At 39.4% G+C, this 23,210-nt stretch overlaps 1 protein-coding gene and 1 pseudogene across 1 annotated transcript in view; both read right to left on the reverse strand.

The window, feature by feature from the left end:
- ARL15 (ADP ribosylation factor like GTPase 15) overlaps positions 1-23,210 on the reverse strand; it is a 448,900-nt gene that overhangs the window by 214,340 nt on the left and 211,350 nt on the right. Inside the window, exon 4 of the mRNA XM_065905256.1 lies at positions 7,114-7,322. Within this exon, the coding sequence (XP_065761328.1) occupies positions 7,114-7,322 (209 nt within the window). The remainder of the gene's footprint in view (positions 1-7,113; positions 7,323-23,210) is intronic.
- Positions 19,808-20,379, reverse strand: LOC136146547 (ATP synthase F(0) complex subunit C2, mitochondrial pseudogene; annotated as a pseudogene).

Consider the following 23,210-nt stretch of genomic DNA (forward strand, 5'->3'; position numbering starts at 1 on the left):
AACAGAATGGAGTACATCTGTAAGAGATGGACAAAAAATAAATGTATCTCATATCATTTTAGGATAAATCTATGTCCCATAAGGGAGTTTTCAAACTGCTCACACAATAAGTATGTACACTGTTCTATGTGAAATCAATTCAGTATTCTAAAATACTGCCAAGAGGCAGGTCAAGATACTTGGAAGACTCTTAAGATTTAAAGTATATGACACTTTACAATGATTATACCACAAACACATAGAGACACACATGTTACTCTCCATATACAGAAAGTAATATTAAATTAAGCTAGGATTTTATGTGATTTAAACACTGCTTTGCACTTCTAATAAAAGATCTGTCATGTAAAATCAGAGATGATATTCATTATTTTATAGAGCTACCAAAAAAGAACTGCTCTCCCGTCAGGCAGTATAAATATAAAAATTTTAAACTAGCAGATTATTTACAAACAGTGCCCCAAAACTACAATCTTTCTAAACTCTCTCTGACCCTTTGTAAGAAGAGGGAAATATATAAAATGTAGAAATAGTTATCTATATAAAAGAAGTAATTATAATTAAATGTAATAGTTAAGTAACATAAAACATATACTAGCACTCTCTTCCAGAAAAAGTCTAGACTAAAAGTGAGAACTAAATAAACTATTCATGATATGGTAAATACTAAAAGTACTATTCAAAAAAGATTAATATTGATAATCAAAACATGGTCTAGGGGAATTCTCTGATGGTTCAGTAGTTAAGAATCTGCCTTGCAATACAGGGACTTGAGTTCAATCCCTGGTAGGGGAACTAAGATCTCACATGCTATTAGTTAACTAAGCCCAGTCACTACAACTAGAGTGAAAGACACCACATGACACAACAAAGATCCTGCATGCTAAGTAATGTTTATAGCATAACAGTTCAGTTCAGTTGCTCAGTCGTGTCAGACTATTTGCAACCCCATTGACTGCAGCAGGCCAGGCTTCCCTGTCCATCACCAACTCCTGGAGCTTGCTCAAACTCATGTCCATCGAGTTGGTGATGCCATCCAAACATCTCATCCTCTGCTGTCCCCTTCTCCTCCCACCTTCAATCTTTCCTAGCATCAGAGTCTTTCCCAATGAGTCAATTCTTTGCATCAGGTGGCCAAAGTATTGGATTTTCAGCTTCAACATCAGTCTTTCCAATGAATATTCAGGACTGACTTCGTTTAGGATAGACTGGTTGGATCTCCTTGCAGTCCAAAGGACTCTCAAGAGTCTTCTCCAACACCACAGTTCAAAAGCATCAGTTCTTTGGTGCTAAAGCTTTCTTTATAGTCCGACTCTCACATCCATACATGATTATTGGAAAAACCATAGCTTTGACTAGATGGACCTTTGTTGGCAAAGTAATATCTCTGCTTTTTAGTATGCTGTCTAGGTTGATCATAGTTTTTCTTCCAAAGAGCAAGCATATTTAAATTTCATCACTGCAGTCACTATCTGCAGTGATTTTGGAGTCAAAAAAAAAAAAAGTCTCTCACTGTTTCCATTGCCATGAAGTGATGGGACCAGATGCCATGATCTTAGTTTTCTGAATGTTGAGTTTTAAGCCAGCTTTTTCACTCTCCTCTTTCACTTTCATCAAGAGGCTCTTTAGCTCTTCTTCACTTTCTGCCATAAGGGTCGTGTCATCTGCATATATGAGGTTTTGATATTTCTCCCACCAATCTTGATCCCAGCCTGTGCTTCATCCAGCCTGGCATTTTGCAAGATGTACTTTGCATACAAGTTAAGTAAGCAGGATGACAATATACAGCCTCGACATACTTCTTTCCTGATTTGGAACCGGTCTGTTATTCCATGTCCAGTTCTAACTACTTCTTGACCTCCATACAGATTTCTTAAGAGGTAGGTCAGGTGGCCTGGTAGTCCCATCTCTTGAAAAATTTTCCAGTTTGTTGTGATCCACACAGTAAAGGCTTTGGCATAGTCAATAAAGCAGAAACAGATGTTTTTCAGGAACTCTCTTGCTTTTTCGATGATCGAGGAAGTGTTGGTAATTGGATTTCTGGTTCCTCTGCCTTTTCTAAATCCAGCTTGAACATCTGGAAGTTCATGGTTCACGTACTGTTGAAGCCTGGCTTGGAGAATTTTGAGCATTACTTTGCTAGTGTGTGAGATGTGTGCAATTTTGCAGTAGGGTGAATATTCTTTGGCATTGCCTTTCTTTGGGATTGGAATGAAAACAGACATAACTGCAAATACGCTTTTATTCTTCTCAAATAGAACACCACATTCTATGTACATCATGCATGTGGGCAAGGTCAGGCATGTCTGACTCTTTGTGACCCCATGGACTGTAGACCCCTCAGGTTCCTCACTCCGTGGGATTCTCCAGGCATGAATACTGGAGTGGGTTGCCATTTCTTCCTCAAGGAGATCTTCCCAACCCAGAGATTGAATCTGCATCTCCTGAGTCTCCTGCATTACAGGCAGATGCTTTACCACTGAGCCATGGGGGAAGCATGTACATCACAATAATGAACTAAATTACAACTGAACAAAAACTGAGAAACGCCTAATCATAAATTTCAACTTTACTGCTGATATTTTAATTTAGAAGCTATACATTCCTATGTTTCAATTAATGAGCCATGGAACCAATAGTGATCTAACCTTATAATTCTACTTCAAATTTCTATGTTTCACACTTTTAAATCCTTTTTAAAATTTTTAAAAAGTGAAGTACCATTGATTTTTGGGCTTCCCTCAGAGCTCCATTGGTAAAGAATCCACCTGCAATGCGGGAGACCCTGGCTCGATTCTTGGGTCGGGAAGATCCGCTGGAGAAGGAATAGGCTACCCACTCCAGTACTCTTGGGCTTCTCCTGTGGCTCAGCTGGTAAAGAATCCATCTGCCATGCGGGAGACCTGGGTTCGATCCCTGGATTGGGAAGATCCCTTGGAGAAGGGAAAGGTTACCCACTCCAGTATTCTGATCTGGAGAATTCCATGCACTATATAGTCCTCATGGTTGCAAAGAGTCGGACATGACTGAGCGACTTCCACTTCACTTCACAGTTCATTTACAATGTTGTGTTAGTTTTCATACTTCTTATTTTCTCTAACATAAAATATTTGAGTTAATTCAGTATTTTTTATGAATTATCTCTGAAAAAATTAAGTACTTTTGGATTAAGCTATGAAAGAATATCAAATCAGATTAGATTGCAGAAAAGATAAACCATGTCTTTCATGTTGACAAAATGTGCCATTTTTAAGACACTGTAATGCCCAATAAACTGAAAATAGGATTTGAAAAAGCTGGGAGGTAAAAGAATCAACTGTGTAAAGAAAAAAACAGGATTACTTTTATTGGCTACTCTATCAACTTAACTTCTCATAAAATTCTCCTGATCTATTAAATAACTTCAGAACTGAAGTATGCTCTCCTATGGGAGTTGTAAAACAAATTAGATACAATTACAATTCAATACAAATTAAAAAATCAACCTATTTACCCTTAAGATGATTCTTGTTTTAGAAAGCTTTATCATTTAAGTTAGATCAGAATTTTCCCTAATGAATCAAATGGGCCACTTGACATAACTATAGAGTTTTATATTATGTTTTCTACAGAGAAAAATAGTTGATATGAGTAAATTCTGGAAAACTGTGGTAACTACATCTCCCTAAAGTGAATACAACAAACATCTGTTGCAAGAACTGCTTGGCTTTCAGACAGTATGTAAAGGGTGTCCTTTTTCCCAGTGTTTTGCTATTACCAAAAAAAAAAAAAAAAAAAGCTTATTTATTAAAAAATGTTTTTCTCTACTGTCCAGTCTCAAGGCACAAAATCTTAAAATTCTGATAAGTTAAACACAGATCATTACCAAGTAGGTAAATTACAGAAAGGAAAACTATGCAATGCACAAGACTCCATTTGCTTTCTAAAAAAGCAACAAAATAATGGGGCATGATGCTCTTGATCTGTAGGTTACACCATAATTTTAACCATTGTTCCTATCTTAGTTCTGAACACAAACCTAGTAAAACTTTCATTGCAGAGGGAGAAACTAAATATATAATTTCCTGAGGATTTTCACCCTCTGTGATAATTCAGTTTTCACCTAGTGATAATTCAGTTTTCTCCTATGGTTTCCACCAGCTCCTACCAGTTTCTAAGCTCAAGAGTGAACTGATATTCTTCTTAAATGATAAATGAATTCTTACAGTTTTACTTGAGTGATAGGGTAAATAACTGCAAGTTTTTTGCAAATACATTAAGCACAAAATGCAATAATTTCAATGGGAGTGGGGAAAGAATCGATGAGCCTCTATGCCTCATTTTTTGTAACTGTATCAAAGTACTGTTCCGTGCTTCTTGGTAAACTGACTGCATTTTCCCTGATCCTGAAAGAACAGAATTTTACCTAAAATACACAGGTATTTTGCACAGTAAAACATCATCTTTTTAGCATCTGGCAATTAGTGCACACAAATGAGCAGATAGAAATGTTTATACGAAACAGCACAGGACAGGGACCTTTAGGCTCAGGAAAGGAAGTAATAAACAAATGACCACTTCTCAACTCATTTCAAAGAATATGTAACTCTGTTTACTTCTTAATCTTCTTTCTCCTCTTCTATTTATACCTACTCCCAACAATTTTGAGGTTACTGTTTATAAAAATTTCAAGATTTAATTTCATAATTCCATTTTTACGCTAACAAAAAGGTATTAATTCCTAAAACATTCCTATAAGTATTTCAGGAAAGCATCATAATACTACACGGAGAAACCTCTGTTGTACAAGCAATGGGGAAAATAGGAAGCTTCCATTTCTTTCTCTCTCAAATTCAAAGTAAGTTTGAGCACTTCACTATGTCTCAAGTTCAAGATCTGCAATGGAATTTGTCCATGAAATCAATTAGGGTAGTCTAAAACATAAACATACACCTGGTATAGTGTGTGTGGATGTAATCACAGGGAAATGCTTCACTTAGAGCAGTCCTCAAAACAGCATTTGCAAATTCCATCATAAGTGGATATTTTGTAGAAAATTCATTTAAAATGGATATGAATAAAAAGGAAAGTCAAAGATACATATGCTCCAGTATATACAAGCTTGGAATAATTTTCAAAGTATATCTATGATTACCCTACATTCATAACCTCTTCTTACTGAAAAAATGAATTGTCAGACAAATGTATTCTCGGTTCTGTCTCATCTCAACAAAAATTTGAAGCAACAGAAGTTAGATAGCTGTCCTCTTCCTAGAAGAGGCAGCCAGCCAACAATCACATGGCATACTCTTAAGCAATTAATTGTTACACGCTACCTTTATTCAATGTAGCAGTCTTTAATTCCTATGGAGGATTACTATGAGTCATATGTTAGGTTTCTAGAACACATTAGCTTCACTTTTTTGATGTCTATGGAAACATATAAACAGTTTCTAATTTAAAAGCAAAATAAAATCTTTTCAGCTATAGCACATGTCTTTAAAGTGATTTGAAGTGTTACGTATTATCTATTTCATATCATAATCTATATTTATTCATGTATAAATACATCTATGTATTACTACACATAATGTATTAAACATGTATTATTAATACACACAAAATGTTATATTGTTTATGTATATTCTGTAATACATTCATATATTTCCCACAGTAAATCTCAGAATACCAATGCCTTTTCAGCAAATCACCTTATAATCATGAACTAATATAACACTTATAACTACCCATCATTACACTACTACATCCATTTTACAGACAGAAAAACTGGTGTTAAGAGCTTAAAAAATGTACCTGAGGTCTTAAGAAGCAATCAGGAAGGCACCACAATTACAATGCTGAAGATCTGCACATTGTTGATTGTCTGAATAGATTTGTATTGTTCTTTTTTATCTTAATCATTTAATATTACCTGTATGGTATTTCACAAAATCTCAAAAAGGTTAGCTCTACTTAATGCTGAATGAGGCAACTAAAGATACATATAAGCTCTGTTTAATAAGAAAGTCCTGCCTTCTTTACTACTTTCCTAAAATAAATGAAAATACTCTGTATATGGTATCTCTGACACTTAGTACACTTCAAAGTGAATTAGGAAATTAATCCCACTCACTTCTCATTAAAAAAGAATCACATTATTCCCATTTCACAGGTAAGAAGGCAGGTACAGAGACAAAGCTATCTGCCAATAGGTTCTGCACAAAGTAGGAGGGAGTCTGGAGTTAGAACATCTTATATCCTTGACTCCTCATCTGTTTTTCAGACTAAAGGGCAGTGTGCCTTCTATTATTCTAAAGTTAATAAAAGAAAAGCACAGAACTTTTGAAGTAGGGGGAGGTGGTGGTGATAGAACATGTCCTGAGAGTTACAGGTGAAAAGGAATACATCAAAAGTTTAGATTTCACTGTACTTAAGGTTAAACTTCACTATCATTTAAGTTTTGAAAGCTATTCATGTATCTTATTACTTTAGCACCATGAATCAGAAACTCTGCTGAGACCATGGTTATCTGCTCAGAATTAGTCTCATGCTTTTATAGGAGAGATACAAGCTAAGAAATGAAATTAAATATGGAAGATAACGAATGGTTCCGTATTAAAAGGTATTTGGTGGCATGGAACTTGCAAGATAAGACATCAATTTTCAGCCTCCCTGATTACAGAATAGTACCCACTGCTTCTAGTAAGCAGTGGGCATTACAGGTGACAAGAACATGACATCTGAGGGCAAATGATGCATGGTAATACACATGATACACTCCTTGAAAAGAAGAATGACCTAAGTAAAGTAAGCTGGTAGGCTAAAAAAACAAAAATTAAATAACCAGGCCTTTAGCCCTCCAAAATAAATGAGAAATAGATTCAGATAAATCCTCTAACTTTTGCTAAATGGTTTAAAAAAAAACCACCTATGATCTCCATAAGTGGGGTTAGAGGTATGAATAATAATTTCCATCAGATTAATACAGGCTTTCTTTTTTCATCACCTAAAATTTCATGTTGAGAAACAGTATAACCAGCATATTTCTAATTAGAGGAATTTTTTCAGATTCCAGCATGGCAGCACAAGTGCAACAAACTGACAGACAAGAGCTGTTACCTTCCTGAGACATACCTCTTGTACTGACCGAGCAGCTGGCTTGTCTTGATGATTGGCCAATATTAAAAAGGGTAAAGTGCATAATTGTGGGTGCTGAAGAGCTGAGTGCAGTTCATTTCTAGCAGTCTCTAAATCATCTTCTGAAGAGGCACTGTCTAATACAAATATTACCCCTTGAGATCCTTGGTAGTAGCGGCTCCAGTATTTCCGGATATTATCAGCCCCTGTCAAAAACAAAACAAATTCTCTTTTTAAAAATAGCTTTCAACAACATGAAAAATGTGCCCAACAGTAATTTCCTATTGGACACCAACATGGCTTTGAAAATTAATTGCAGAGATCACATTTGAAGAGAACAAAGGCATTAGAGCCAATGTGTGGATACTGGCCTTGAAGGAGAACACAAAAGTTTAAGAGTCATTCTTCATGCCTTTCTTATCAAAATACGGAAGAAAGAATCAGGCTAAGTACTTCTTAAATGCAAAAGAATGTTTTCAAATTTGCTTAATAGTCCTGAATAAACTACCCTCTCTACAAACAGTCTGAGCCTAACTCAGAGAGCAGAATAACAAAGCTGTTCACCAAGGGTTCTCTCCACACCATTAACATCAGTCAGAGAACCATTTACTGATCAGGGCAACCTTGTTTAATTTAAACAGAAAGCTATTAGAACAATTCCTTTATGTGTCAAAGTGCTAAACTCTGTGATGAAGTAAAATCTTGGCCTTTGGCACATTTGCATAACTCCATTTGGCAAGAATCTGCCAGTCAATGCAGATTGACTGCATTTTGATCTCCGGGTCAGGAAGATCCCCTGGAAAAGGAAATGGCAACCCACTCCAGTATTCTTGCCTGGAAAATTCCACAGACAGAGGAGCCTGGTGGGCTACAGTCCATAGAGTCCCAAAGAGTCAGATACAACTGAGCATGCATGCATATTCATGGCCTCAAGTGAAATGGATATTCATAAAACAAGGCAGTAAGATTCTCATCAGCCAGGGCCATTGTGTTTCAAACATCTAGCACAATTTACAGTTAAAAGTTTGATACAAGAATGAGGAAAATGAGGGAAGAAGGAAATGGAATTATATACTAATTAGGCTTCCAACTCTGGAGAAACTGGGGCCAAGAAAGGTGAAGTGACTAAGTTCCATTGATGTATACAGTAAATCACAAACTTGAGATCTGCGTCTGAGTCAGTAGACAACTTGCTCAGGGAAGGCATGGGTATTTCCCACTATATCATGATGAATACTTCCTTTTCTTTGATTCATGAATAACAAGGGTAATTTTTGTGTGTGCACGCATGCATGCATGCGTGTGTGAATGGGGGTGGAGGAGTGGAGTTATATAACCAATACAAGTTATGGGTTATTTAACAAAAAATTGATATCAAGGAATTTCACCAATTTCATACTCTATAATCAAGTTCTAACTAGTTAAAAACTATATTTTAGTCATCTACAGAACATCTAGCTTCTATGGTGGATCTAGTGTGCTCAGAGTTAGGAATTCAGAGTAGAGACTGGAACTGGTGTGTACTGGCTGCTAAGAGTAAAATGTGTGTCTCTTCTCAAACTGTGTTCAGTGAAATCATTTTGGTAGCTTGGAAATGGACTGCGTAGGAATATTTTCCCCAAGAAAAATCAGGAAAAGCTATCTGTCAGGTTTTTCCTTCCCCTGGAGAGCCAATTTACCATGGGATGACACTGAGAAGAGGAAAGATTATAAAGGGACATATTAGGGTTCTCTGGGAGTAAGGGATGAGTCATCTGTTCAGTCTGGGCAAGTCTTAAAAAAGTAATATCAATCAAATGACTACCATTTATTAACCACTTCTACATTCCAGGCACAGAGCTAACTATTTTTGAAAAAACAGCTCAGGTAATTATTACAACAAAATTTAAAAGGGAGTTGTAATTGACTTAGGCTTTGAAACTTATTTTGAGACTCTAAAATCTGGGGTATTCATCAAAATATTGTATAAAAATAACCAGGTAAACAATAAGATCAAGAGAATTTGATGCTGAATAACCTTAATTATCTAGACTAGAGATCTTTTCAAGAAAATTAGAGATACCAAGGAACATTTCATGCAAAGATGGGCTCAATAAAGGACAGAAATGGTATAGACCTAACAGAAGCTGAAGACATTAAGAAGAGGTGGCAAGAATACACAGAAGACTATACAAAAAAGATCTTAATGACCCAGATAACCACGATGATGTGATCACCTACAGCCAGACAACCTGGAGTGTGAAGTCAAGTGGGCCTTAGGAAGCATCAGTACAAACAAAACTAATGGAGGTGATGGAATTCTAGCTGAGCTATTTAAAATCCTAAAAGATGATGCTGTACAAGCACTGAGTCAATGTGTCAGCAAATTTAGAAAACCCAGAAGTGGCCACAGGACTGGAAAGGTCAGTTTTCATTCCAATCCCAAAGAAAGGCAAGCCAAAGAGTGTTCAAACTACCACAGTTGCACTCATGTCACAGGCTAGCAAAGTAATGCTCAAATTTCTCCAAGCTAGGTTTCAACAGTACATGAACTGAGAACTTCCAGATATACAAGCTGGATTTCGAAAAGGCAGAGGAACCAGAGATCACATTGCCAACATCTGATACATCATAGGAAAGGCAAGAGAATTCCAGAAAAACATCTGCTTCATGGACTACACCAAAGCCTTTGACTGTGTGGATCACAACAAACTATGGAAAATTCTTCAAGAGATGGGAATAGCAGATCACCTTATGACCTGCCTCCTGAGAAATCAGTATGCAGGTCAAGAAGCAATAGCTCTAGAACTGGACATGGAATCAAGACTGTAGGGAGAAATATCAATAACCTCAGAGATGCAGGTTACACCATCTTTATGGCAGAAAGTGAAGAGGAACTAAAGAGCATTTGGGGAAAGTGAAAGAGGACAAACAGCTGGCTTAAAACTCAACATTCAAAAAACTAAAATCATGGCATCTGGTCCCATCATTTCATGGCAAACAGATGGGGATACAACTGAAACAGTGACAGACTTTATTTTTTGTGGCTCCAAAGTCACTGCAGATGGTGACTACAGCCATGCAATTAAAAAATGCTTGCTCCTCGAAAGAAAAGGTATGATCAACCTAGACAACCTACCAAAAAGCAGAGACATTACCGACAAGGGTCTGTCTAGTCAAAGCTATGGTTTCTCCAGTAGTCATGTATGGATGTGACAGTTGGATTATAAAGAAAGCTGAGCACCGAAGAACTGATGCTTTTGAACTGTGGTGTTGGAGAAGACCCTTGAGAGTCCCTTGGACTGCAAGGAGATCCAACCAGTCTATCCTAAAGGAAGTCAGTCCTGAATATTCATTGAAAGGACTGATGTTGAAGCTGAAACTCCAATGCTTTGGCCACCTGATACAAAGAACTGACTCATGGGAAAAGACCTTGATGCTAGGGAAGATTGAAGACAGGAGAAGAGGATGACAGAGGATGGGATGGTTGGATGGCATCACCAACTTGATGGACAAGAGTCTGAGAATGGTCTGGGAGTTGGTGATAAACAGGGAAGCCTGGTGTGCTGCAGTCCATGGGGTTGCAAAGAGTTAGACAGGGCTAAGCTACTGAACCGAACTGAACTGAACCTTAAATATGCAAAGATAGAGGATACAAGCAGGGTTGATGCCTATCAGACATGGTCCAACCAAGAAAACAAAACAAGGAGAGGAAATCTAAGCTAGAGATTATTTAATATAGGGAATTAGTTTCATAAGTGATGGCAGAACTAAGAAAACAATAGTGGCACTGAAATTAGCAATATCTTAGGTTATGTTCCCTACGTGCAGAACCTGAGATGTGTCTCTTACACACTTGAGTATAGGCAGAGTTCTGTCAGGAGAAACTGGAGTGGAAGCAGAAAGGGACCATGCAAAGATATGGTTTCAGAAATCTAGCCTCAGCTTGATCCAATGAGGCGTTCTAGAGTGTGGACTGTACTGTGGAAGTCACCCAGTCCAAAAGGCAAGGGGGCTGGGCTGTTTTACCCCTGAATAGTCACTGGCTATGAGCCATCCCTAGGGAACAGAGAGGGTGGGGGGGCATGATCTCATAATCTCCCCAATATGTTTGGTTGAGGCAATTACTGTCAGCCAAGGGCAGGCCTCTGGAGAAGGGTACAGGTGTGAGTCATTAGCAGCCAATACCCGCAGCAGCTGGGAGATGGAGGCACTGGCCCAATAAAGGAGATCTGGGTAGGATATCAACAGCATCTGCTACAGGCTACATCCAGACATTATCCATATGAGACAGAAACATCCATAAGCTTGAAGAACAAAAGTAGAGACAGTATTACCTTGTGGTAAATGTCTAAAACAACAAAAATGCTGTGTGTACATGTATCCATACACAAACTTTTTATAAATTTTACCAACAAAAATGTGTAGCACACAATTTTAATATAATAAGAATATATGCAACATACCTTATCATAAGTTCTATAGAGCTCATTAGTGCTCACAGAATGCTTTCACTGACTTCACCAAACTTTTGTATGTATAGCCAACCAACAGCTGAGGTTGACCAACTACAGTCCTGAAATAAACATTGGTTGTACTAAGTGCTTACATGTATTAACTCATTAGCCATGATAGTCTTATGAAGTAGGTGCTTCTATCACTCTCATTTTATCAATAAGGAAATCAAGACACAAAACAATTATATAATGTGTCCAAGGCTAAACAACTAGGGATAGATTTAGGTCTAGTGTGATTGAAATAGAAGGATCATTGACTACAAAAGTGACAAAGCCAAATAAAGAACTCTACTACCACATAAGCTAAGGCAGGGTGGGGAGGGGGAAGGAAATCTGTTAGAATAAAAGGTACCTCAGTGCTTATACATATTAATGCTCAGAGTGGGAACCTGTCCAAGAACATTTCCCAACCAATTAATTGAACAAATAGTATTATTAAGTGCCTATTCTATACAAGTCACTGAGCTACAACCTATAAGATGTATTTAGAAAGCCATTATTCCTCTTAGCTCAAACCCTCAAAGCTTGTAAAGTAATCCTGATTACAAATGAGGCCTGTAACTGTAAGAGAGGAAGAAAACATGACCATACAATTGAGGGTACCCAGGGAGTCAAGGGGTTCCCTGGTAGCTCAGCTGATAAAGAATCCGCCTGTAATGCAGATTCCTGAGTCAGGTTCCTGGGCTCGATTCCTGGGTCAGGAAGATCCGCTGAAGAAGGGATAGGCTACCCACTCCAGTATTCTTTGGCTTCCCTGGTGGCTCAGCTGGTAAAGAATCTGCCCAAAATGTGGTAGACCTGGGTTCGATCCCTGGGTTGGGAAGATCCCCTGGAGAAGGGAATGGCTACCTACTCCAGTATTCTGGCCTGGAGAATTCCATGGACTGTATAGTCCATGGGGTCACAAAGAGTCAGACACTACTGGGCAACTTTCACTTTCACTTAAGGGAGTCAAGTATAAGAAAAATAAAACCAGATGCATATTTTAATGGAACTTGTCCAGTAGAAATACATAGGACATACTAGAACACCAACTTGTGAAGTCATCTCTTTCAACAAGAAAGTATTTTCATCTGTCACATTTAGGAGCACATAAGTCACCTAGTGAGATGAAATGACAACACTAGGGCTGTCTTGGTAGATTTCCAAAGACAAATACTATAACTTTAAAAAATGCCCTGTGTATGACATAATATATGAATATATTATTATTAAAACTGAAAGGCCTTTTTCTGTAATCTTTAAGCCACATCTGCTCAACCTTAGCATTTCTGACTTTCATCACAAGCTCTGAGCTTGGAATTCTGTTTCATTTCAGCCTTCCACACAATAGCTTCAAGTCAGTGGCAGCTTCAATACAGATCAGGGCCAGGGAAACCAGCACAGGGTGATGGGTGGGATACAGCTGGTTGGTCCAGCCAAGTGCCCTCAGTTCAGTTACCAGATTCAAAGAAGAAATGGATGTGTCATCCACCCAGCTGTCAGGTGCTTTGAGATGTGAGCCTAACTAGGGGAATTCAGAACACCTGTTTGACACCCACATATCAGCATTCCTATCTCACAAACCAAATCTACACAGGGTAATGCACACAGGACATAGTATCCAACAGTAGTCAGAGCCCACTCTTATTTTAATGAGTGGAAACTGCTTGCTCTGTGTCCCTGAAATTACAAATGTTATATAAAAAGGATAAATACCAAACTCAAACCTGTTCTATATTTTCTTCTTTTAAATTAAAAACTGAAGGAGTGGTCTAAACAGTAGAGGGATGGAGTGGAAGATGTTGCCAAATATTCTCATTACCCAAGTCTGATACCACCTAACAGGGCTCTAAGGAAGCCTTGGGGATCTAAGTTAATTCTGAGAGCAATCAATCAGAACAGCCTGGTTCAAGGCATTATAACAAGAGAGAGAAGACAGGAGCATAAAGTCCTCCACGGCAGGTTCATTTCTATTGCACACCACGAACTTGTTCAATTAATTTCTCTAAAAGATATCAACCCTAAATATTCATTGGAAGGACTGATGCTGAAGCTGAAACTCCAACACTTTGGCCATCTGATGCAAAGAGCCAACTCACTGAAAAAGACCCTGATGCTGGCGAAGACTGAGGGCAGGAGGAGAAGGGGACGACAGAGGATGAGATGGTTAGATAGCATCACCGACTCAAAAGGACATGAGTTTGGGCAAACTCCGGGAGATAGTAAAGGGCAGGGAAGCCTGGCATGCTGCAGCACAACACAGCTTAACAATGGAACAACAAAAACAAGAGATATCTACTCAGCATCAGATACTAACTTAGGTGCTGGGGACACAGAAGGAAACAAAACCTGACCAGACTTTCAGTCTTCATAGGACTCACATTCCAGCAGAGCCATTCTATCATTAAAGAGGTTAAAGACACCAGGGACTGGTACTCCCAGCCTCCCTCTCTTGCCGCATGGGCATATGATTCAGTTCTGGTGAAATGGGACTCAACAAAAGTCTGCTAGGAGCTTCTGGAAAGATTTTGCTCCTCAATAACAAGAATGATGCCCAAAGAGAGTTGCCTCTTTCTTCCAGTGTTTAGATTTCATTAGGTGGTTGGGTGATGTTTTGAATACTGCTAGCCTTCTAACCGGAGAAGGCAATGGCACCCCACTCCAGTACTCTTGCCTGGAAAATCCCATGGACGGAGGAGCCTGGTGGGCTGCCGTCCACAGGGTCGCTAAGAGTCGGACACGACTGAGCGACTTCACTTTCACTTTTCACTTCCATGCACTGGAGAAGGAAATGGCAACCCACTCCAGTGTTCTTGCCTGGAGGATCCCAGGGACAGGGGAGCCTGGTGGGCTGCCGTCTATGGGGTCACACAGAGTCGGACACAACTGAAGCGACTTAGCAGCAGCAGCAGCAGCCTTCTAACAGCTTTGAAGGAGACATACCACTATGCTGAGGAAGTCAGAATGGGAAGACAGAAAGAGCCTGGATTTCGGAGAACAGTGTTAAGCAGCAGAACTCATCCCCTAAGTTATGAGGACTCACTCTGTGAGCACACTAAACAACTATTCAATTATTCAAACCAATTTTAGAAGACAATTTTATTTGTAGCATTCCCTCCCCCACAAAAAAGTTTAGTTCCCTCATATTAAATTAAGAGGCTAGGGTTAGGTTAGGGTTAGGCTAGCTACATGTGGCTACTGAGCCCTTGAAATGTAGCCAGTGCAACTGAATAACCGAATTTTCTATATTATTTTAATTTATTTGGCTTTGCCCAGGGCACTCAGGCAGAGCAGGCTCCAGCAGCCAGAGAACATTCCCAGACAAAGAATTCCAGGAGGTTTAAGCTGTTGAAAAGTCAGTCTGGTGCTCATGGAAATGGGGTAAGAGGGGACACCAACAAAGCTTCCCTCAGCTACCTCCCAAAATAGCATATAAATGTCAATTTAGACCATTTGACTAGTTATGTCCTCAGGAGAAGAAGCCCCCCCCCCCCAAAATCATTATTATGTGTAAATAAACAACCAAGACTTGATTTACTCAATGTTCATATATTTTCTAGCCGAAGAAGTAGCCATTCCTCAAGATATTTTCTAGAGGCTCAGGGAACAACATTCTTTTCATAATTATAAGATGTTCTTTGCTATTTTCACCACATTGACATTTTCACTAATGGTGCAAAACAAAGGAATAAATCTACAGGTATCCTATCATGATCAGAGGTACTGGCTGTAAACTAGTAGTCCCTGTATCCTTGACCACCATCTAGTTGCAGCTGGGATGGGGGTGGGGCAGCATGAGTTTCACTTAAGAATGAACTAAATAAAGCAGTAAAAAGTCTTAGTTCTATCAAATCAGCTCTTAAAAATGCCAGTTTAAAAAAAAATGAAACGAGAAGCAGACAAAAAGCATTTTTGCTACACACCAAAGCACCTGGTTTGGAGGATAAGCATTGGTGTGACTGAACTGTGAGCTAAACTAGTTGTTCATAATTTCTTGGAACCACATTTTTACTTGAAGTTTCAACTGAAAAACTATGATTATATTCAGTCTTGAGTATCTGATAGACATTTTCTCAAAAATGATTCTGTAAACTTGAAACTTGAAGAAAAACAACTGACAGTATTTGTCGTGAGTGGTAAAATTTGTTTTCAAGCCAAAACAAGAATTTTGGAAAAATGTTTTGTCACAGAGATCTTGACAGCCACTCAATGAGAAGATTGATGATGATATTAACAGACAGATATTTATAATAAAACGTGTCAACATCTGAAAGATCTACCTATTAACTTATTAATCAATATTTCCAAATGAAAAGTATACAATGTACAAAATCACGCATTAAAAAAACACACTCAAAGCACAAGACTGATCAATGGATGTAACATAACTGAATACAAAACATTCACTGAGATGGATTTTTCAGATACCACATTCCAAATGATGATTAAAAAATACAAAGTGAAATATTTTTTGTTTCAGTTAAAGAATAAAATGGGAAAACTTAGTCAGGCAGTCAGTTCACTCGCTCAGTTGTGTCTGACTCTTTGCAACCCCATGGACTGCAGCACGTCAGGCCTCCCTGTCCATCACCAACTCCCAGAGTTTACTCAAACTCATGTCAATTGAGTTGCTGATGCCATTCAATCATCTCATCCTCTGTTCTTCCCTTCTCCACCCACCTTCAATCATCCCCAGCATCAGGGTCGTTTCAAATGAGCCAGTTCTTTATGTTAGGTGGCCAAAGTATTGTAGTTTCAGCTTCAACATCAGTCCTTCCAATGAATATTCAGGACTGATTTCCTTTAGGATGGACTGGTTGGATCTCCTTGCAGTCCAAGGGACTCTCAAGAGTCTTCTCCAACACCACAGTTCAAAAGCATCAATTCTTCAGTGCTTAGCATTTTTTATAGTCCAACTCTCACGTCCTAACATGACTATTGGGAAAATCATAGCTTTGACTAGACCTTTGTTGGCAAAGTAACGTCTCTGCTTTCTAATATGCTGTCTAGGTTGGTCATAACTTTCCTTCCAAGGAGTAAGCATCTTTTAATTTCATGGCTGCAGTCACCATTTGCAGTGATTTTGGAGCCCCCAAAAATAAAGTCTGTCACTGTTTCCCCATCTATTTGCCATGAAGTGATGGGATCAGATGCCAGATCTTAGTGTTCTGAATGTTAATTTTTGAGCCAAGTTTTTCCCTCTCCTTTCACTTTCATCAAGAGGCTCTTTAGTTCTTCTTTATTTTCTGCCATAAGGGTGGTGTCACCTGCATATATGAGGTTATTGATATTTCTCCCACCAATCTTGATTCCAGCTTGTCCTTCCTCCAGTTCAGCATTTGTCATGATATACTCCACATATAAATTAAACAAGCAGGGAGGTAATATACAGCCTTGACATACTCCTTTCCCAATTCGGAACCAGTCTGTTGTTCCATGTCCAGTTCTAACTGTTGCTTCTTGACCTCCATACAGATTTCTCAGGAGGCAGGTCAGGTGGTCTGGTATTCCCATCTCTTTAAGAATTTTCTACAGTTTGTTGTAATCCACACAAAGGCTTTGGCATAGTCAATAAAGCAGAAGTAGATGTTTTTCTGGAATTCTCCTACTTTTTCGATGATCCAACGGATGTTGGCAATTTTGATCTCTGGTTCCTCTGCCTTTTCTAAATCCAGCTTGAATATCTGGAAGTTCACAGTTCACATACTGTTCAAGCCTGGCTTGGAGAATTTTGAGTGTTACTTTGCTATCATGTGAGATAAGTGCGATTGTGCAGTAGTTTGGGCATTCTTTGACATTGCCTTTCTTTGGGATTGGAATGAAAACTGACCTTTTCCAGTTCTGTGGCTCTGCTGAGTCTTCCAAATTTGCTGGCATACTGAGTGCATTACTTTCACAGCATCATCTTTTGGATTTGAAATTGCTCAACTGGAATTCCATCACCTCCACTAGCTTTGTTCATAAAACTAGTGGACCTTAGGTCCACTTGACTTTGCATTCCAGGATGTCTGGCTCTCGATCAGTGATCACACCATTGTGATTATCTGGGTCGTGAAGATCATTTGTTAAAAAATTCCTGTGTTGTATTAAAGAAGATCATCAACAGTCATCCAAACAGGCTATTAAGATATATCTCCCTTTATGGACTCATCTATGTGAGGCTAGAGTTTTGTCCACTCCAACAAATAGCAACAGATTAAATGTAGAAGCTGCTACAGGAATCCAGTCCTCTTTTACTAAGTCAGACATTAAGGTGATTTGCCAATTTTCCAAATATTTCTGTTGGTTTTGAAAATTGTTAATTGACATTAAAAATTTCTTAATATTGATGACCTATAAAGGGTTTACCGGTACTTTTAAAGAAATTTAAAAAAAATTTAATTTACCAGCTTTAGTTTTTACATAGTAAATATTGAAATATGTAAGTATCAATACATGCACATAAGCTATAATATACAAACAAAAACTCTCTGAGGTCACAATAATTTAAGAAAACAAAGGGTCTAGGATCCCACAAAGGTTTCAAGAGTTACAGACTGCTGTTATTGCTGTTCAGTTGCTAAGTCATGTCCAATTCTTTGCGATTCTACTGACTGTGCCACACCAGGCTTTGCTGTCATTCACTGCCTTCCAGTGTTGGTTCAATCATACTCATGTCCATCAAGTTGATGATACCATCCAACCATCTCATTCTCTGTCACCCCCTTCTCCTCCCGACCTCAATATTTCCCAGAATCAGGGTTTTTAAAAAAATAAGTAGACTCTTCACATCAGGTAGCCAAAGTACTGGAGCTTCAGCTTCAGCATTGGTCCTTCCAATGAATATTTAGGGTTAATTTCCTTTAGGATTGACTGGCTTGATCTCCTAGCAGTCCAAGGAACACTCAAGAGTCTTCTCCAGCACCACAATTCAAAAGCATCAATTCTTCAGTGCTCAGACTTCTTTATGGTCCAACTCTCACATCCATACATGACTACTGGAAAAACCACAGCTTTGACTATATGGACCTTCGTCAGCAAAGTGATTGATGTCTCTGCTTTTTAATATGCTGTCTAGGTGTTTCATAGCTTTTCTTCAGAGGAGCATGTGTATTTAATTTCATGTCTGCTGATACAGTCTGCAGTTATTTTGGAGTCCAAGAAAATAAAATCTGTCACTGTTTTCACTTTTTCCTGATCCATTTGCCATGAAATGACAGGACTGGCAAGACAGACAAATGACAAGATCTTTGTTTTTTGAATGTTGAGTTTTAAGCCAGATTTTTCATTCTCCTCTTTAACCCTCATCAAGCAACTCTTTGGTTCCTCTCTGCTTTCTGCTGTTAAGAGTGGTATCATCTATATATCTGAGGTTGTTGATATTTCTCTCGGTAATCATGGTTCTGGTTTGTGATTCATCCTGCCTGGCCTTTCTCATGATGTACTGCATGTAGAAGTTAAATAAGCAGGGTGACAGCCTTGACACACTCCTTTCCATTTTGAACGAGTGTGTTGTTCCATGACCGGTTCCAACCGTTGCTTCTTGACCTGCACACAGGTTTCTCAGGAGGCAGCTAAGGTGGTCTGGTATTTCCATCTCTTGCAGAATTTTCCACAGTTTGTTGTGATTCACACAGTCCAGTCCTTTAGTGTAGTCAATGAAGCAGAAATAAGACTTGGAATTCCCTTGCTTTTTCTATATCTAACTGATGTTAGCAATTTGATCTCTGGTTTCTCTGCCTTTTCTAAATCCAGCTTGTATTATCTGGAAGTTCTCAGTTCATGAACTGTTGAAGTCTAGCTTGAAGGATTTGGAGCTTTACTTTGCTAGTATGTAAAATGAGTGCAGTTGTACTATAATTTGAACATTCTTTGGCATTGTTCTTTCTTTTGGGTTAGAATGAAAACTGACCTTTCCTGGTCCTGTGGCCACTGCTGAGTTTTCTAAATTTGCTGGCGTATTGAATGCAGCACTTTAACAGCATCATCTTTTAGGATTTGAAACAGCTCTGCTAGAATTCCATCACCTCCACTAGCTTTGTTGATAGTAATGCTTCCTAAGGCCCACTTGACTTCACACTCCGGATATATGACTCGAGGTGAGTGACCACACCATCTTGGTTATCTGAGTCATTAAGACCTTTTTTGTATAGTTCATCTGTATATTCTTGCCACCTTTTCTTTTTTTTTTTTCTTATTAATACAGTATTTATTTGTCTTCCTTCTGTCAACCACTTTCCCCAGGCTGCCTGGGGAGGCACAGGAAAAGAAACCTTCAGGGCAGACGAGACACGGGAGAAAGAACTATGGGAGGTGGAAACGGCTCCTTCACATGGCGAAGAGGATGAGAAAGGCCACCATCAGGCAAAAGAGCCCCATGGCCTCCGAGAGGGCAAAGCACAGAATGGGGTAGGAGAAGAGCTACTGCTTCCGAGAAGAGTTCCTGGCATAACCAATGATGAGACTCCCAAACACAGTCCCAATTCCAGCTCCAGAGCCAGCCACCCCTACTGTGGCAGCCAAGCTCCAATGAACTTGGCTGCTGTGTCGATGTCCCTTGAAATGGCACTGGTTTGGAAGCTGCGGCTAGGAGTAAGTGAGGTGGTCAGGGGACGGGGGACTACTGCCAAGCTGCTGTGGCTCTCATCTGTCAGTGTCTCTGGTCGTCTTACCTCCACTGCACACAGTGATCGGCTCAATAGTGTAGAGGTTCTCCTGACCAAGGAGGGGGTGGAGATGAACGTGGCGCAAGTGTACATTTTCAGGGGATGAAGGGCTGTGGCAGGAGAGCTGCTCCCAGTGCAGAGAAGACCACCTTTTCTTAATATCTTCTGCTTCTGTTAGGTCCTGTACCATGCCCATCTTTGCATTAAATGCTCACTTGATATCTCCAATTTTCTTGAAGAGTTTTCCAGCCTTTCCCATTCTATTGTTTTCCTCTATTTCTTTGCATTGTTCACTTAATAAGTGAAGTCAAGTCACTCAGTTGGGTCCAACTCTTTGAGACCTCATGGACTGTAGCCTACCAGGCTTCTCTGTCCATGGGATTTTCCAGGCAAGAGTACTGGAGTGGGTTGCCATTTCCTTCTCCAGGGGATCTTCCCAACTCAGGGATCGAAGCTGGGTCTCGGGCATTACAGGCAGATGCTTTAACCTCTGAGCCATAGTTCTGTATGTTCACTTAAGAAGACTTTCTTATCTCTCCCTGCTATTCTCTGGAATTCTGCATTTTATTGTTATATTTTTCCCATTCTCCTTTGTTTTTCACTTCTCTTATCTTCTCAGCTATTTGTAAGGCCTTCTCAGACAAACACTTTGCCTTCTTGCATTTATTTTTCTGTGGAAAGGTTTTGGTCACTGCCTCCAGGACAATGTTATCAATCTCCATCTATAGTTCTTCAGGCATTCTACCAGATCTAATCCCTGAATCCACTTGTTATCTCCACTGTATAATCATATGGGATTTGATTTAGGTCATATATGAAGGGTCAAGTGGTTTTCCCTACTCTCTTAAATTTAAGTCTAAATTTTGCAATAAGGAGCTGATGATCTGAGCCGCAGTCATTTCCAGGTCTCATTTTGCTGACTGTATAGAGTTTCTCCAACTTTGGCTGCAAAGAATATAATCAATCTAGTTTCAGTACTAAACATCTGATGATATCGATGTATAGAGTCATCTCTTGTGCTACTGGAAGAGGATGTTTGCTATGACCAGTGTTCTCTTGGCAAAACTCAGTTAACATCTCCCCTGCTTCATTTGGTACTCCAAGGCCAATCTTGCCTGATTCGCGAGGTATCTCTTGACTTCCTACTTTTGCATTCCAATCCCCTACAATGAAAGGACATTGCTTTTTGGTGTTAGGTTTAGAAGGTCTTGTAGGTTTTCACAGAACCACTCAACTTCAGGTTCTTTGGCATTAGTGGTTTGGGCACAGACTTGGATTATTGTGATGCTGAATGGTTTGCCTTGGAAACAAACAGAGACCATTCTGTCAATTTTGAGACTGTACCCAAATACTGCGTTTCAGACTCTTTTGTTGACTATGAGAGCATCAACATTACTTCTAAGGGATTCTTACCCACATTAGTAGATATACTGGTCATTTGAATTAAATTTGCCCATTCAGTCCATTTTAGTTCAACTAACTCCTAAAATGTCAATGCTCACTTTTCCTACTTACTTGACCATGTCCAACTTACTTTGATTCATGGACCTAACAGTCCATTTCCTATGCGATATTGTTCTTTACAGAATCAGACTATTTTCACCGCCACCATATCTGCTACCAAGCATCATTTCCGCTTTGGCCCAGTTTCTTCATTCTTTCTGGAGCAATATTTCAGCTCTTCCTCAGCAGCATATTGGACACCTACTGACCCGGGGAGTCTCATGGTGTCATATCCTTTCACCTTTTCATACTGTTTATGGGGTTCTCAAGGCAAGAATACTGAAGTGGTTTGCCACTCCCTTCTTCAGTGGACCACATTTTGTCAGAACTCTCCACCATGACCCATCCATCTTGGGTGGATCCTTATCAGCATGGCTCAAAGTTTCACTGAGCTCCCCAAGGCTGTGAGCCATGCGATCATTTTGGATAACTTCCTATGATTGTGGTTTTCATTCTGGATTATGTGGGATTTAGTCCTTGCTTCTTTCTGCCTTCTGGATGCGGTTAAGAGGCTTATGCAAGCTTCCTGATGAGAGGGCCTGGCTGTGGGGAACACTGGGTCTTGATCTGATGGGCAGGGCCATGCTCAGTTCAGTTCGGTCGATCAGTCATGTCTGACTCTTTGCAACCCCATGGACTGCAGCATGCCTGGCTTCCCAGTCCATCACCAACTCCCGGAGTTTATTCAAACTCATGCCCATTGAGTCGGTGATGCCATTCAACCATTTCATCCTGTCATCCCCTTCTCCTCACGCCTACAATCTTTCCCAGCATCATAGTCTTTTCAAATGAGTCAGCTCTTCGCATCAGGTGGCTGAAGTATTGGATTTTCAGGTTCAACATCAGTCCTTCCAATGAATATTCAGGACTAATTTCCTTTAGGATGGACTGGTTGGATCTCCTTGCAGTCCAAGGGACTCTCGAGAGTCTTCTCCAACACCACAGTTCAAAAACATCAATTCTTCTGTGCTCAGCTTTCTTCACAGTCCAACTCTCACATCCATACATGACTACCGGAAAAACCATAGCCTTAACTAGATGGACCTTTGTTGGCAAAGTAATGTCTCTGCTTTTTAATATGCTTTCTAGGTTGGTCATAACTTTTCTTCCAAGGAGTAAATGTCTTTTACTTTCATGGCTACAGTCACCATTTGCACTGATTTTGAAGCCCCCCAAAGATAAAGTCTGCCACTATTTCCACTGTTTCTCCATCTACTGTCCATGAACTGATGGGACCAGATGCAACGATCTTTCTTTCTGAATGTTGAGTTTTAAGCCAACTTTTTTACTCTCCTCTTTCACTTTCATCAAGAAGCTCTTTAGTTCTTCACTTTCTACCATAAGGGTGGTGTCATCTGCATATCTGAGGTTATTGATATTTCTCCTGCCAATCTTAATTCCAGCTTGTGCTTCATCCAGCCCAGCGTTTCTCATGATGTATTCTGCATATGAGTCAAATAAGCAGGGT

Source organism: Muntiacus reevesi, chromosome 14, assembly GCF_963930625.1.
Source record: "Muntiacus reevesi chromosome 14, mMunRee1.1, whole genome shotgun sequence".
Classification (NCBI taxonomy): Eukaryota; Metazoa; Chordata; class Mammalia; order Artiodactyla; family Cervidae; genus Muntiacus; species Muntiacus reevesi.